The 16,609-nt window shown below is 38.9% G+C and overlaps 3 protein-coding genes across 3 annotated transcripts; all 3 read right to left on the reverse strand.

The window, feature by feature from the left end:
- Positions 1-156: 156 nt before the first annotated feature.
- Positions 157-2,401, reverse strand: LOC126606962 (probable pectate lyase 3). Its single transcript, XM_050274376.1, has 4 exons — positions 1,998-2,401; positions 1,205-1,865; positions 723-965; positions 157-492 (listed from the first exon to the last, which is right to left on the reverse strand). Exons 1-4 carry the CDS (start codon positions 2,228-2,230, stop codon positions 271-273), a joined length of 1,359 nt encoding a protein of 452 aa, XP_050130333.1. The 5' UTR covers positions 2,231-2,401; the 3' UTR covers positions 157-270.
- A 1,108-nt stretch (positions 2,402-3,509) lies between these two features.
- Positions 3,510-10,485, reverse strand: LOC126606960 (alpha-amylase 3, chloroplastic-like). Its single transcript, XM_050274373.1, has 13 exons — positions 10,074-10,485; positions 9,701-9,831; positions 9,562-9,616; positions 9,364-9,486; positions 9,142-9,262; positions 8,327-8,685; positions 6,774-7,429; positions 6,218-6,407; positions 5,227-5,333; positions 4,791-5,040; positions 4,551-4,673; positions 4,281-4,448; positions 3,510-4,149 (listed from the first exon to the last, which is right to left on the reverse strand). Exons 1-13 carry the CDS (start codon positions 10,458-10,460, stop codon positions 3,964-3,966), a joined length of 2,856 nt encoding a protein of 951 aa, XP_050130330.1. The 5' UTR covers positions 10,461-10,485; the 3' UTR covers positions 3,510-3,963.
- Positions 10,486-11,961: 1,476 nt separating this feature from the next.
- On the reverse strand, positions 11,962-14,859 carry LOC126608233 (mitochondrial outer membrane protein porin of 36 kDa). The gene is made up of 6 exons (XM_050276084.1): positions 14,690-14,859; positions 14,525-14,592; positions 13,742-13,852; positions 13,043-13,129; positions 12,690-12,898; positions 11,962-12,548 (listed from the first exon to the last, which is right to left on the reverse strand). The coding sequence occupies exons 1-6, from the start codon at positions 14,736-14,738 to the stop codon at positions 12,242-12,244; spliced, it is 831 nt and encodes a 276-aa protein (XP_050132041.1). The 5' UTR covers positions 14,739-14,859; the 3' UTR covers positions 11,962-12,241.
- Positions 14,860-16,609: the final 1,750 nt, after the last annotated feature.

The following is a 16,609-nucleotide window of genomic DNA, read 5'->3' on the forward strand; positions in this document are numbered from 1 at the left end:
CCAGTTCAGCTTAGTCCCTAAAGTTAGTCCAATCCGAAATAGTTCGATGCAACAAACGCATCATCACATTGAGATTTGAACTAAGGTTTATGTCCCTCTCACTACAATTTTTTTTTCCCAAAAAATAACAAAAGAGAATAAGAAAACAATGCAACGTATATTTAAAAATCCGTTCTTTATATGTTCAGAATTTTTTTGTGTTTGAAAGCAACATGTACTACATTCATTGGTATTAAAAAAAAAGAGGAAATTAAACAACAACAAAAAAACCTAGCAGGGTTTGCCGACAGCGCAGTTTAGAGCACCGGAAAATTTTGTGAGCGTTGAGACAAGGGTCCCTGGTTTGAAGGGCATCATGTCCAACTTTGCTGGGTGTTTGCTGGCTCCTGATCCAGATTCAACAAAGAAAGCTCCATTCATCATCAAATCTCCCTCAGATCTCCATTCCCAGTTCTTCCACTCTGCCTCTGGTGTATTCTCCCTATGGGTCACCTATACAATTAACTCCAGAAGTCAAAATGACATATTAGATATGAACGAACGTATTATGCATGTATAACGAACGGTTATTTTGGACTATATTTACTCATTACTTTTTCGATCGAGCAAGCACACGTTTTGGTAAAAATTAACGTCCACGCTCGAGCTTGAACACACTTAATTGGGGCCAAGTATTTACTAATTAATAAAAAATTAATTCATGTAATTAAACTGTATATTACCTGTTTGGTGACCCCGTTAATGGGAGCAATGAACCTGTTACCCTGGCTGATGATGGTAGGGTTCATGTTTCCTCCGATGGCATACATGATCCAGTGGGTGTAGTCGTTGTTCACCACGTGGAAGAATCCGTGCCGGACCCTTGGCATCCTCTGCACCAGTCCCTGACCAAAGTGGTTGAAGGCCAAAGTAATCTGCATGATTTTGTCTTGAGTGTGGGCGTTGTTGGCACCAAACAACATCGCCTGCATGATTTTGTACGTACCATTAATTAGTAAATTATTGTAGTTATTTACATAAATTAATATTATTTATTAGGCTAAATTAGTTAATTAGTTTCTTATACAAGCGAGAAGAGGAGGGGAAATTTTAATTCGAAACCTTGGGTGCAAGAGTAAAACTTTTATAACAAACAAGGGCGCGCTACAAGTTTTTCGCTAGTTAGTTAATTAGTTTAAGATTAAAGTAATTCCCTTTTAAGTACCTCATCGTGATCAGTGAAGTGGGAGTTGGAGATGGTGATGGCGGTGGAACCCATGATGGCGTCGATGAGCCCATCTGCGCACCTGGACATGGAAACGTGATCGATCCAGACGTTGGAGGCACCAAAGAGGGAGATACCATCGCCGTCACTCTGGGTTCTTAAACCTATGTGGTCGACAGAGTCCCTGATCAGGCCACCGGGTTTGGTGACAATCATTTTTATGTGAAGGTTGGTGATGATTACATTCTTCACAAACTGCAGGGTAATGCCAGCACCCTCTTCTATCACAACATTGGCTCCCCTAGCATCAATGGTCTTGTCACTAGTCACCATCAGCTCTTGCTGCAGCCTAATCACCATGCTTTTTGTGAAGATGATCCACAAAGGCCCTTTCTGAATCACGGCATGGCGTAGGGTTCCTGGTTTAGGGTTTTGCACGTCATCATCTGTGCCCATTGTCACCACGTAAAAAGGACCATCCTTCCCTCCGGTGGTCTTTTTACCGAAGCCTTGGGCGCAGCCTACAATCTTCTTTCGGTTGTTGGCCCAGTTAGGGTCACACCTCCAACAGGCGTCCATTGGGTTGGTCGCCATGCATGGACCCGTATAAGCCTTGTTACCCCTCAAGTTCCTTCTTGTGGTGTTTTCCTTCGACATAAGCCTGAATATATATGTATATATGTCATTGATAACAAAACAAAAACATATACATATGTATATATAAATGTATGAAGTAACGTTTTCTTGTCAGACTCTGGTTTTAAACAAAATCTGCATGCAATGATAGACCTACTTGCCAACTTCAGTATTGAACTCTTCAGTGACTTTCTCAGGATTTTTATTGTAGGATTCCATGGCCACCTTTTCAGCTTCTTCGGCTCGTTCTTTCCAGTACGCATCTAAATCTAATACCAGCGTATCTTCATTTGGAACATCGGTTGGATTATCGTTGCTCGAAACGAATACAGCAAAGTACAAGAAAAACAAAAATAGAAAGAAATAGGACGAGTTAAACATGGCTACCATTGTTGTTGGTACTTCGTCAGCGGCCCCCGACACCTTGCGACAAGGAAACTGTTGGGTTGGGCGAGGACAGGGTTGCTCGAGGGTGTCGAAGCAGACCCAGCCAAGCCAAGCCAACAGATTAAACCCGTCACAAGAGATTATTAATTTACCGACCAGCTTATCTATTGGTTTCTCTGGGGGGTGTCTTTTAATATGAGTTGAGACTCGCCTGAATAAGGCATATGCAGCTAATTATAATTAAGCGACTTAATCTGACATTTGGCGGGAAGTGTGGGCAACCGCTCCCATGCCTCGGTTGACCTTTAAAAATAACTATAGGCTTCCCTTCCCTTTTGAAAAGTTCTTTTTCTTCTTTCTAATTTTTGATGTTGTTGCAGAAAGGGCTGGTATGTTACACTCGCGTCAGATACAGGTAGGGGGGCTAGGGGACTCCTTTTTCACCAAGCCAAATAGTCAATCAAGTATATTTCTATACTGTATGCATGGATAAGTTTAAGCTTTGTCGACTTTGATTGAAATAAAAATGTGGAGCTAGATTTTTCAACATATACTTGCCATTCTTGCTATAAGAAAGACGCACAACATTTTTTTAGAGTTGAATAATTGTTCTTATGACTTAAATATTTGATGAAAAAGTTGGGACCTGAGATCGAGCCAGGCCATGCAAACTCCCTAACTTGGAGGGATACTTGCACAGAACTGATTGTCTTGTATAGTATTTTGTTAGGGAGATAGTTCAAAAAGGTGATATTGTTGTTCGATACATTCCTACTGAAGTCAGGTTGCAGACATTTTCGATCACCAAAGGCTTACACAGTCCAATTTTTTGTGAAACATTGTCATAGTCTGGGTTTGGGATCTTCCAGTCTTGGTTTCAGATCAGTTTTATATATTTACGAGTTACTTCCATGCCATGCAAAGGACAAGCAAAACAAGAAGAGACAGATATACGATGGTTTAAACAACATTGCTGCTGTCAAAATCTAATCCAACTAGGAAAAGGAGGAATTATTCCCGTTAACCACTGCAGTTCATTAAATCCCTACAAGGCTGTCCTAATATTATGAAAATATCGCTTTACTTTCTGCCTTTGCCAGGAAATGTGTCAACTTTCTAATCAACGCGAGACTCGCATGATACCAATAATATGAACCACATATCGACGAATATATCAAGTATCCCACTACACGAAGAATACTCAAAAAGTTAACGAGTCCATGGATAAAGTTGACGGACTGGAGCAGTGTGAGACAGAAAATAAAAGTTCATGGGCCACGAGTGACAAGCACGCACGAATTTATACATTATTGGTTAAACGCATCGTTATATATATAATAGTTACAGTGCAAGTTATAGAATGAAATATACACCAGCATATGTTTTTCCATATAAGGTATGTTTTACACTGAATCATCAACAGCATGTGTAAGATGGAGCACTGCTTTTCGAACCAAAAACCATGCTCACCACTTCCACACTCAGCCGACTGACCGCGATTCTGTACTGCTGAAGCAGGTCTGTCCGCCCCACCCGCCCCATCCTCAGTTGAGCGCGTCTACAATCCCTTAAATTCAGGAAATGTCTGGCCAAACAACTTCAATTCACGGTTTTCAGCCAGACCTCTAGAGAGAAGTACATATTACGCTATCTTGGCATCCTTTGATTTGCTTAAGATGTAAAATATGAGAGCTTCCTTATTGAATCATCTGGTACTCAACTTTATATACTCGTAGTTACACACATACCGGTGCGGAAAAAACTAATGCTGCTTCCCAGACCTTGTAGTCTCCTCCCTCGAGGCTTTTATTCCAATTTTGAGGTCCACTAGCAGGTTCGTAATGACCTGGTCCGATTTTTATGGCAACCTTTTCATCAATGATGGCAGCATACACGTCTCTTTCTGCCTTGGTGATTTTAACCTACAATGAAAAGTGAAAAATGAAACCGAAGCTTCGACGATATCTTGATCTTCCACAAAAGAATGAAAACAGAAATCTATTTTAACTTATATTTCCTTATAAGTCAGACCGACTTGATTAGTGATACTTACTAGACTCCGACAGTTGAGCTTGTTCCGGTTTCTGAGAGAGATCAGAGCAGCAATTTCAGATTGGTAGTGAGAGAAAATGTGGTCATAGAAAACTGTAGGTGTTCCCGGATGAGTCAAAATGTAAGCATATCCTTGCATTTCTTTTCCTTTGGGAAACCTCCAATGACCCTTCAAAAAGAAAGAATAAAAGAATTTGTATCTCGATACTTTTAAATATTAATATGATTGACTCTAAAATAACAGAGAATTCATGATCAAAACAGTTCAAACCTGAGTAGAACCAGTATCATGATTCTCTATGAAAGTGACAGCACGAGATGGCCACCATCCAAGAACCCCTGGAGGCTTACCCTTCTCATCTGACAATCGCCAATACTCGCACCTTTCCAGCGCCTGTACAAGTACAAGTAATTCCATGTGAATAAAAGTAGCATCCGCCATACAAACATGGAAAGCAAAGTCATAGAAGTTTTACAGTTGCAATTAAAAATTACAAAGATGCACACTTACTGCATGGAGAATCCCTTTTGTTGTGACATCAAATGCACCACAAGTTCCATTAGTAGCGTTGATCCAATCAACAATTCTCTGCCTGTGTGCATCTTGATTGCGATCCATTTCCCCATACGTATAACTTAGGGAATCCCAATACTCGCCTACAGCAAAGTAGGGCTCACTAGCATCCACGTAGTCCCTGACATAGCCACCCCAAAATCCTCTAACAAAATCCAGCCTCCATCCATCGTACCCAATATCGTTCCTGTGACGGTCAGTCATACATTTATATCAACATAATAGATAAACTTTCAACATAACATGCACCATAAGGGAGATTGCACTTCAATTGGATAAAATACAACATGTCCAAAATTTTTGCAAGGTACTGGTACGTCCACAAATTGATATTCTACGTCATAATGGGCATAAGAACATGTTAGGAATTAACCTTAGCCAGCATAACCATTCTCTGATATCCTTCCTCACAAAATCTTGTGAATGATCAATGTTTGGGGCTGCATGAAAACTATCTCCACTACTTTTGTTGCCCCTTCCCTGTATAACAGAGAGAAAACATTTTCAAAAATCTTAAAAAATAGCTACATAAAACAATTTTCCCAAAAAACGTGTTAAGCAAACATTGGCATATAAACATTTGATAACACCTACATATATCATGCACACTTTACTCAAATAGAAAGGCATCCCACATCACATTTGCTTTCAGTAACATAAGGAGATTACAGAGTGCTTTCCAAAATAATCAATCTATAATGAAATGAACAGACATAGGCAATTAGTTTTTTTAACTACATATGTGAAGGAACTCAAGAAACACAGAAGATTATCTAACAGGTAACATGTTTCGCTAAAGAGTATTATTATTATTATTATCGAAACCAAATACTAATCTATGGTCATTGGCCACCATTTGGACTGTGCATGCATTATGTATGGGGTTGTGCAGTACTGGGCACCGTGTTTGGAGTTGCAACACTGGGCACCGTAGACATTCTACAAACAAAGTTTAAGTGTCTTTGGAAGTTTGTCACGTTACAACATCATAAACTACAACATCACATGCGCACATAAAATAAACTGCTGTATCACATTCTAACAAGTCCATAAACTACAGTTTTGCATGTACACATGAGCGCACATGAAATGTACTAAATAATAAATATCATGTCTCTTTTGGAGCATATCAATGACACTATCTTGAAATGAAATTCAGATAAAGATCGTACCCAGTGCACAAGGCTTCCGCTTTACGCAGGGTCTGGGAGAGGTGAATGTCGGCTAGCCTTACCCCCATTTATGGAGAGGCTGCTCCCAAGTCTCGAACCCGAGACCTACCGCTCATGGGCGAAGGCACTTGCCATCGCACCAAGTGCGACCTCTTGAAATGAAATTCAGATGAGCAAAAAAAAGTTAAATACCTGAAAATGTGGATCATCTGCAACAACTGCACGATCATCCCAATTTAAACGACCACCAAATATATTCCAAACACCATTTTGATTCCGATAATGTGCACAACGGTGATTCAGAACAGCATCTCCAAGAACTTTTATACCAACGTCATGGAATACCTTCACGGTCTCCTTCAGTTCGTCCATATTTCCGTATCTGAGAAGTGGGAGAAAGGAGCAATCACTACTTTTACATGATACTCCCCATAGAGATACTAACTAGCATCTCTTAAATGAGAGTTCAGTATCGAAACTAATAAATAAAAGTAACCCTCTGAACCAAATAAGGAATTTTACTACAATAAATGATTAAGAATGAAACCTTAAAACTCAACAAATAATTGGTGTGTTACTAAGTATGTGCAATGTGCATAAACCAAGAAAACAGAGGTATGCCGAACTACTTTTTCATTTGCTCAAAAAAAATTACAAAAAATAGGTGTGTGTGTGTGTGTGTGTGCGCGCGTGTGGTGATTGGTGAACTGTGAAGACCATGACAAAAGTATTATGTAACATATGTTACCTGGAGTTCAGATTATATAAATCCCTGGGCATGTACCCTTCAGGTGAAACAGACTCTGTGGGAGGTGGAAACCAAATCACAGTGAAACCTAGTGAAGATAACAGTGCAGCTTTACTTTTGAGTTCCATGTACCATCTTCCAGATTTACTAGATTCCCAGTTAAAACCTTGGCACAATATTTCGAAACCTGTTCCTGTCCCTGAACATATTTTGGCAGGGGCGACCTTCACTTCTTCAGTTTCTGCAATGGTTTCCTCAGGTAAAGTTGGAACGGTAGTTCTGAAGATACTATACGCTTCAGCAGCCAATTTTTCTATTTCTTGAAGAATGGCTTCTTGTGCTTTTTTGGATCTTGTCCTTGGACTTTTATCAGAGAAAACGTCACTCACCAAGTTCCTCATTTCATTGATTAATCCATCGGCATATGCAGTACTTTCTTCTACTGCTTCTGTACTTCCGTCAGGTACCTGAGCATCTTTAGATTGAATCTCTGATTGTACAACATTTGCGTTTTTTGAGCTTGAAAGGGGGATGTAGAAGTCATTTCCCACACATCTCAACCACGTACTTTCATTTAGTTTCAAAAGAAAAAGAAATCCTGCGAGTCCTTCTTCCAAAGTAAACAGTCCCCAGCATCCATTTCCACCCTCTTTTTGCTGCACACAAGATGTCCATGATAATAACAAAATTGATCAAGAAAATAATTCATTCTTGACAAGTTTAATAGAAAAATTCTTTAGTAAGCACAAAACAGATAATAAACCTTGCTTTTAAAGCTTTTCTAGAGAAGCAGAAAGAAAATGAAAGTATAATTAAGATTTACGATTATACAAATTACTGTGGATGCTAATAGCCAGAACATATATGCATTCACCAGTTCTCTATCATGTATATCATGTACACCAAGTACGTATGCATTAAAAATTTCTAACAAAGTCCTCCTATAAGTTACAGAAGGAGTCTTGTCCAAGGAAACCGTTTCTCCTGAGGTTTAGGAATTAATATTGTAAATAATTATGATTGTATTCCTGATTTGTAGAGATTCTTACTTGTTCGCTAAGCATACCCGATTGGATAAATAGGCCTTTGTGCTATGAATAAAATAATCAAGATTACAATTTCTATATAGTATAGGCCTCTGATCATACACATGCTCGCAAAAACAATACCCTATCTCTCTACTGTTCAAAATCATGCTTCAACCAACACAGAGATATTTGTATGCGAGAAGAGTTAACTAAAACGAACAATGTAGCACCAGTTTCATGATCTTCAAAATTATTGGAAGTTGTTCAGTGGATCACTAAACTCTGATTTCCAGTTATTATGTTGTTCTGCAAAAGTATTAGAAATTGTTCCTTTCCCCAAAAATTCAAACAAAAATATAACAGTGATCCCATAACTAGAATACAACATAATGATTTTATACAAAAGAAGTCAACAAACATTTGGTGTTTATACCACGAGAGAGAATGGTCAACTACAAAACTATATATAAAATATAAAGAACAAGAGAGGAGGGAATAGAAAAGAAAAGAAAAAGTCTTAGAAACCTGTAATCGAGTCCGCAAAGCCTTGTCCTTGAATACTACTGTTTCTGGTGGATGCGGGGCAGCTGGAATTTCCCATGTTTTAGTATCATCTCTGCAAACTCCCCAGTGAACAACAGCATTATCAGGTAAATCTGTTTCCAAGTATAGTAGATTCTTAGCTGTCTCAGGGCACTTGCTAACGGAAACAGTTACTGAATTGTTTACAGAAATTTCTTTTGCAATTGGCAGTTCTTCATAGAATCCTTCTACACACGTAGTTTTCTGTTGAGGGTGTCTGGATTCACTGCCGCTGCTGTCTTGATCTTTGGAATTTGATGATTCTGCTTTGACGAACACGTTGGATAGTTTTCCCAAAACTCCTAGAATCGAATTGGACACAAGCAATTTTCAAATTTTCACTCAGTTCAGGTTGGACAACTGTGGAGAAAAAGTGAAAATGAAAAACTAATCAACCATAACCCATCTCCTCCACAGCCAAAAAGGAGTGGGTATTTGTGGGCTCTAGAATTTTAGCCACGACTGCAAGACAGACGCTTGGCTTAACTGTTGACATTGGTTACATATGAATATAGACTCACACCAGAAAAACAAAACCTGTTTTTTATTCATTTAACTGCATCTAAGGATAAGTGGAAAAGGAATCATTTTTAAGAATGTATAGAAACATCGGAGTTTCACTCTTAAGCTGAATTAGGACAGTCTCCTTTTGGGCTTTTATTACACCGTTTCTTGGAAAATCACAAATTGGTTCAGATTTAACAGTATTACAAACAAAATAAATCAAGCAAACCAGAGAATAGAGTGGCATTGACAACCTGGCCACATGCCAAAGCCCTTTGTCGCTCCAACTACATTGTCATCGTCTTGTGGGTAGGCGACAAGAGGCACTCTAAAGTCACTCCCTCTGTGCTGATACCAAGCACCAGTTTCTTCATCCTGCAACACCAAAACACCCCAACAAGAGCAGACACTGAAGATGGCATAATAACATAATAGCCGGTATATATATAAAGGGCTTACTAGTTGAAAATCACAACCTTGAGAACAAAATTTATCGCTGCAATTGCGCTGTTGGGTTTAACATCAATCTTCACTTCATAAGATGTATCGCCTCCCACAGACGACAACGATTCCTTCAAGGGTGTCTCTATTGCATAGTCCTGAAAATCCTCATGTATATCAAATTCATTCCAACCAACAGCTCTGCAATCAAACTTAAGAACCCAATTACATACCTTGATGGGAACTGAACCAGCTGGTCTCATTTCACTAGGAGGCTGTTCCCATTCGCTGCACAATACAAACAAACATTTTAGAGAGAGAGAGAGAGAGAGAGAGTAATTGCAATCTACTATTAAAGTCTGAAGATTTTACCAACTAACATCGTCCACAAAAGAAACTCCCCAATGAAGAACCCATTTTCCAGGAAGATTACAACCCACAGTCAGCACCCACTTCTTTTCATTCTTCCCATGATCTAATTTCACAAAGATCTTTCCCTCCACCTACCATTTCAAAGAGGCTAAATCAGATAATTCAGAAGGAAAATTTGACTTTCTGTTTGGTCGCCGAGAAACTGTGCGAAACAAACGAGCACCAATCGAAGTTTCCAGCTTTGAAAACACTGTTCATCTAGAAATCACAGAGCTTGAAATTTGAGCTCAGTAATTGGGCTACAAATTCAAAAAGCGTCGACAACCCACAAGCAAAAGAAACAGCAAATTCAGAAATGGCGGAAAGAACAAACCACTTCCGTCCGCTTGAGAGGGAAGGTCTTCTTGTAGATGGGATCGGTGGATTCGGAGGTCTCGACAGTGGTTGTATCGGTGGAGGCAGCTCTGACTCCGAGAGTGGGACCCCTCCTGGGAGTGGGAGGCTGGAAGTAACAGAAGCTGCGGCTGTTGGAGACTACTAGCTTCTTAGGAAAAGCAGTGAAAGAAGAGCTGAGCTTTAATGGATGATTCGACTGCGGACGGCGGTGGCTGGGTTTTTGTCGACCGTAGTGGTGGAGGTCCTGGAGGAGGGGCTCTATCCTAACCGTCGACATGGTATGAGCAACGGCCACTCGGGAGACTGAGAACATGAAAGCAACGAAATTTATGGAAAGAATGAGGGAGGTAGTGGTGGATCTCATTTTAGTTTTGGGAACTTTAACAAAATGCTTCAGTACTGTTTATTTTAACGAAAAATCATATTTTTACACTAAAAAGTCAATCTTACTACTATTCATTTTACCCTTTATTTTGTTATTATCATTAAAACTCAAAGTTTTTAAGCTTTTTTTCATTAATTTTTTTTTTATTTTTATGTTTTATTCTAATTATTATCAACGGTATAAAAAGCTTGCGTACTTTTGTGTTACCCAAAAGCCAAAAGCACTTCCACCAAAAAACAAAAAGAAAGAGAGCCAAAAGCATGTCGAGTCTGTCGACTACAAAGCTTGCGTACTCTTGATGCATTCCACGAAGGTACGACTTCAAAGCCTCTAATCAGAGAATCGTCAGTATTTTAATTAATATGTGTTTCGAATTCAAGACCATAGATCATACTTAGGGCTAGTTTGTTATTGTTGTGTTTTAAAAAAAAACTGCTGTAAAAATAAGTGGTTGTGCTGTGAGAATAAGCGGCTGTGAAAAAAATCAGCAGAGTGTATGGTAAACTTTTTTGTAAAAGTGCTTTTGGAAAAAAAAAAGTGGGTCTTTTCATTAAAAGAGCACTGTAGCTCCGTGCGCTTTGAAAAAAAAACCAGTTTTCCAAAGCTGCAAATAGCAGCTTCAGCTTTTTCCTTTGATTTCAGCTTATTCTCACAGCAGCTTCCAAAATAAGCCATTTTTTTTCAATTTACCAAACACCTAAAACCCTCACAGCTTTTTTTCATGTGTGTTTTTTTTTAAGCACCTCACTCCTAAACTACCCCTTAATATATAATTCAAGATGATGGATCATACCTAACTTCAAAGTCTTACTTGTTATACTTAAAAAACATCTAATGAAGGGATTCAAACTCCATTAATAGAACTAGCCAATCACAAATACAGGTTATAAGAGCATAGTTTTCGTTTAATAGGATTAATAGATTTTCATGTTTTACCATGTTAAAAGGTAGTGAAGATGCGATGATCAAATGAATTACCGTTTCAAATTTCCGTTAGAAGAATTCTATCATAAGGAGATGAAGAGTGAGAAATACGCAACAACTACCATCAAAATTTTGACACCCGTGAGAACCATAGAGTTAAAAAAAAATCTCACTTTACGAAAATCTCCTTAGCATTAGCATTTCTCTTCTTTTGGGCGAAATGCTTACGCTCACGCAGAAAGCATTTTTGGATATTCTCTTTTATTTTCCTTTCACAAAGGTATCTAGGATTAGGAACTCTCGAGTCCACATGGTACGACGTTTAAGAGCTTTTTCGTTTTTGTCAAACCTTCGAGAGACAGATCGCTGGATCCAAAATCAAATGACCAAAAAGGTCGGATCGGAAGATCTTTTGCACAAAAACCCGAAAAACCACCATTACTTGTGATCTAAGTTAACGAAACATTTACCATCGCTTCGAATTTGCCCTACGTTCGCAAGTTTGATTAATTATCGGAAAAAAAAATTTCGAGATGCGTAAAAATGCATACGGCGATTGACAAAAACCCACATAAAGCATTTTAACGTACACCCTCCGTCAACATTTGGGTTGGAAGGACATTCGAAAGGAATATGACACGACATCGGTTCGTGCCAATTATTTTATACAACCCGATTACCGCCAAAGATATTAAGGAAACGAATACCACCACCGGAAAATGACCACAAGTTCATCAGAGAAAATTCCCCTTCTGTCTACCTACTCTTATTCCCCCCTCCACCATGGAAAAACAGAAACAATCCACATTCCAGTTTCACAGAATACCTGCATACGCCTAGGGCTTGAGGGCCAAGGCTAGACCGATCTTTGCGCTCTTCTCTATTGCCCTGGTATCAACCTCTCCTGAGATGGTGAAGAATGACTTGGGACGCCACTCGTGCTGGATGAGAGCGCTCGCCCTGCCATAGTTGTTCACCCGAGCCTTCACTGTGGTTAGGGGGTCAAGTGCATGTGCTGTGCCAATTGTGAGGCTGTTTTCATTGCTTGAAAAGCTATGGGACAGCTCCGCACCAACAGCAGTGTTGGTGAGCGGGCTTACAGTGTGGTAGTAGGAAGCAGTAATAGTATCAGCTTTATCGTTCCTGTATATCCACCAACAATATCAGATCATACATGCAATGACCACATCAACCTAAACATACGTATGAAATAAGCCCAACTCGACTCCAATAATGACACAAGATCTATTATGGTTTATCGATCTCGTCAACAGAAGTACTCACAGTAATAGGGAAGCAATGAGGTCAGAATGGGTGAAATTCAACCCTGCATTCACTTTGGTAAAGTTGCCAGAGGCAGTGTCGAAAGAAAGATCAGTTCCAAGAGAGAGAAGATTGTTCCCCACAACACCAGAAAAGTTAACAATCGGATTGGCAGTCAACCCAATGCTAGTGCTTATCCCGGCATACTCATGCTGATATTGGAGCTCCACCTGTTTACAAAATACCCAAGTTCGGACCATGAAAAAATGACGCTTATGCATATCATGCCCGATAAGACATGCATTAACAGAGCAGAAAAGTGAACACAACTGAAGCAACAAGTCAATCAGAAAATGGACGCGATGATTCTTTACCTTGCCAGATCTCTGGTCAGGGGCAATAAAGCTAAAGATTGCCTTGAGACCAGGTGCAGGTTCATCAATAGTAATGGTCGTGAGAAGCTGCATGTTAAAAGACAATTATCAGTCAAAATAACAATGCAACCAAATTACTCCATTATGCATAATCAGTTATAGGTTGCCTGTTCACCGCATGAAATTTACAAGTGCAACAAAAGGAGAATACTAACATTTGCAGGTGTAACCCTGTATCGAATAAATTAACGATATAAGATAAGCGCATAATTATAGACCCATACACAAGATGGTGAAGTCTCTAACTAAATATTATCAGCTAACTAAATGTAGACAATGAAATTTGTAACAATTTGGCCTATACGGTTGCACTAACGCCACAAAATGTGCTTACAGTGTTATCTAGTAGTTGGGAAGAAAAATGAAGAACTTATACCACTTAAACATTGTCTGCTTCTGAGATTTAAAAACAATCAAGTCTCATGTGTTAAATCACATGGAGCACACCTTAAAAGGACCAAGATAAAGTTGCAAAAGTTAGCTATTAAAACCATAAAACTTCATACCGATCGTACAAACACATGACCAAACAGTAATGAGTTCAGGTCAGGAGGTTTCAGGTTACTGCATTGACCTATTGTTCTATACATGAGAAGAAGAAAAAAGCTGGTGCAGATACAATTAGCTCTGCTGACTTACATTAGAGTTGGTGTCAACTTTCACGTCAGTCGTGATGTTCTTGTTCTTCAGCTGAGTGCTCACATCCCCAAGATACAGTTCACCCTTCCTGATTCCAGTTGAACTGATTGCCTTGAGAAGTAAAATGAATCGAAATATCAGAACGAAACAAAGTCGGATAAAACAAAGCTAAAATGACAGGGAGTAGGATCCAACAAATATAAAACACACCACGTAAATCACACATAGCAAGCAGCCAGATTACTAATAGAATAACAAAAGGGCTGAGTGTAAGCATCTGAGAACGACAATCAAAGTACTTTCGACTGCTCAATGTATAAAATACGCCTCCGACCCATAAATTCAAGTAAAGCATGCGAAAACATATCCTTACAAACCCAACAGCATTTCAAGATCACTTAACATAAACCAGTGAAAAACCATGCTGCAAATCCAAGGAATCCGCGGGAACGAATAGTAACCAAACAGGTAACTTATCAATTAGCTTAAAAAAATCAACGAGTCCTCTAAATTCACAACAGAAAAATAGCCAGCATTTCGATGACCGGAAGCATGAATATTAGTTAACTCTTAAGTAGACTGTAAGTGCAGACCTTAAACTTTTAGTATTCATCATGTGACTCGAATGATTTGGTACAGCAAAATTAAATTAAACACTTTCTCAGCAACCAAACAGAAAATAAATTTCCAAAAAGAAAAAAGATGCACTATTCATTTCTCGGACAAAAATCAAAATCAAAAGAGAAAAAAATTAACAAAAAACATAGGAAATTAGAAGCTTACAACTCCGGTGGAAGTGTAAGTGGTGACGGTGAACTTGTGGTCGCTCTGGTAATCCTTGTAGAGAAGATCTGGGCGGAAAAAACAAATATACATTTTCATGAGTGAAAAAAAGAAAAGAAAATACGATAAATCAAGAAAATAAAAGAGAAAATGAAAATGGCGAACCTCTGGCTTTCTTGCCGATATCGAAGTAGAGTCCTGGGCCCTTCACCATGATTGTTTCTCGAGAAAATTTGGAAGGAAAATTTCAGAGAAAGCGGAGCTGGATTTGTGGTCTGGTTGTAAACTGAAGAAGAAGAAGAGAGAAGAAGGAGCAAAATGGGCCTAACCTAGAAACCCTAGGAAGGTGTTAGTTGAGACCGAGGAGAGAGGCGTGGGCCGTTGGATCTTGTACTGGGTAGAGGTACGGGTTTGTGGCCGTTGATTTGGAGGAGAGGTACCGGTGATTTGGACCTCGAGAATCGTACGAGAGGTTGCGTTGGACAATGGGCATATTCGCCTTTTTGGTGTTGCTTCGTGAGACACGTGGAAATAAATTACATGTTAATTGTTTTTTCCTCGCGTGCTGTATTGTTTTTTTTCTTCCGGCTGTTTTGTTTGTTGATTTATTTTCTTTATATATTTTCCTGCATTTTTATTTACACCTACAATTTTCTTAAATTTGATGAATTAAAAACGACCAATTATACAAAGAAAATTTGTAGCTAAAATGGTCAAAACATTTATCTGTATTCGCTTTTGTATTATCGTTTGTATTATTATATCAAGGGTAATGCTAACTAAACTTGAAAACAAAATGTACAAGTTAAATGATGTGTTACTAATAGAAATGAATACGTCTATCAACGTTTAAGTAATAAATCAATCATCAACTTTCATGTCATTTAGTTTCTAAATATTGTTTACAAATTCAGTCTCTCTAGCATTACTGTGATGATCTGTCCCTAATTTTTCATGTAATTTTCTCCCCAAGTGTGTAAATTGACATTTATGTCCTTTTTGGCAAAAGTGAAACCTGACGTGAATGTAGTCATTCTGTTTTTATATTATTTTCTTGATATCGTAATTAATTAGTACTCATTGTTACGAACGCGTAAGCGCGAGTTAGACCCAAATTGAATTTGTAACGAAAAAGTTACGCTCAATTAAAATACGTTGCAGCGGGTATAATGTTTTGACCATTAAATTTAAGGGGACAGATCTTTTGGGTACTTTTTACTGTGCCAAATCTGAAAACCTTATCACTTTTCCCTTTTAAAATTGGACTCGTGTACCCATTCCCCTCACCAATTAATTCATTTCCTCAATTCTCTCACCCAATCAAATTTTCTTTCTTTTCCACCAATCAGATCACTCTCTTTTCTCTTTGCCCAATCAGAAAGTTGTTTCTCTCTCTCATCTTCTTCCTCTCTCTCTCTGTCCCGAGACCCTCTCCTCTCTGCAACAACAATACACCACAATCAAACTTCACAGATCGAACCTAAAAACACTACCATCGTACTCCACCCATCCTCACGAACCTAGCCGTACCAACCTATCACGAAATGGATGAGTCTTGACTCATTAACTCTGAAGCTCCGACTCGGACGAGTTTGCTCCAACGTGATCCCGGCCGAGTTACAAGTTTTTAGGACGTTAGGAAGCCTTTACCCAACTTCCCGAGGCCCCTAGTACAAGTTTGAAAAATATCTAATGCGTAGAAGCACAGTTTCGAGGAGTCGAAAAATAGTCCGAACCTTTCAAGCCAATTTAAGGCCACTTACGTCCACTTTTTTTACTTTTAAGAGGTATAAACTAATGATTAAGAAATGAGCAAGTTATGAAGATTTGAATTTTCCCCATAAACCGGCAATGTTTTCTAGTTTCCAACGAAACCAGACGACGCGGTTCCACAGGAGAAGACGAAGAATATTCTGTCAAAGTTGATGGAATATTCTAATGGCGTCAGGTAACACCGTTAAGTTATGTTAACTATTTAACAGAATATTTCATCAACTCTGACAGAATATTCCTGTCTTCTGTCTCTGCCAGGCGTATGGTCGTGGGCTAGGCAGCATGTGAGGGCACATCCTGTAACATCCCACA

This window comes from Malus sylvestris, chromosome 16, assembly GCF_916048215.2.
Source record: "Malus sylvestris chromosome 16, drMalSylv7.2, whole genome shotgun sequence".
Lineage (NCBI taxonomy): Eukaryota > Viridiplantae > Streptophyta > Magnoliopsida > Rosales > Rosaceae > Malus > Malus sylvestris.

Excerpts from the sequence above, each read along its gene's own strand:
- LOC126606962 (XM_050274376.1), bottom strand. The coding sequence starts at position 2,230 with ATGGTAGCCATGTTTAACTCGTCCTATTTCTTTCTATTTTTGTTTTTC. Across the intron at positions 1,866-1,997 it reads TTCAATACTGAAGTTGGCAA|GCTTATGTCGAAGGAAAACA; the intron begins GTAGGTCTATCA and ends ATATATATTCAG. Across the intron at positions 493-722 it reads TTAACGGGGTCACCAAACAG|GTGACCCATAGGGAGAATAC; the intron begins GTAATATACAGT and ends TTAATTGTATAG.
- LOC126608233 (XM_050276084.1), bottom strand. The coding sequence starts at position 14,738 with ATGGTGAAGGGCCCAGGACTCTACTTCGATATCGGCAAGAAAGCCAGA. Across the intron at positions 13,130-13,741 it reads AAGTTGACACCAACTCTAAT|CTTCTCACGACCATTACTAT; the intron begins GTAAGTCAGCAG and ends TTTAACATGCAG. Across the intron at positions 12,549-12,689 it reads CTCATTGCTTCCCTATTACT|GAACGATAAAGCTGATACTA; the intron begins GTGAGTACTTCT and ends GTGGATATACAG.
- LOC126606960 (XM_050274373.1), bottom strand. The coding sequence starts at position 10,460 with ATGAGATCCACCACTACCTCCCTCATTCTTTCCATAAATTTCGTTGCT. Across the intron at positions 9,487-9,561 it reads CTGGTTCAGTTCCCATCAAG|GACTATGCAATAGAGACACC; the intron begins GTATGTAATTGG and ends GAGGATTTTCAG. Across the intron at positions 5,334-6,217 it reads CAGATGATCCACATTTTCAG|GGAAGGGGCAACAAAAGTAG; the intron begins GTATTTAACTTT and ends TCTGTTATACAG.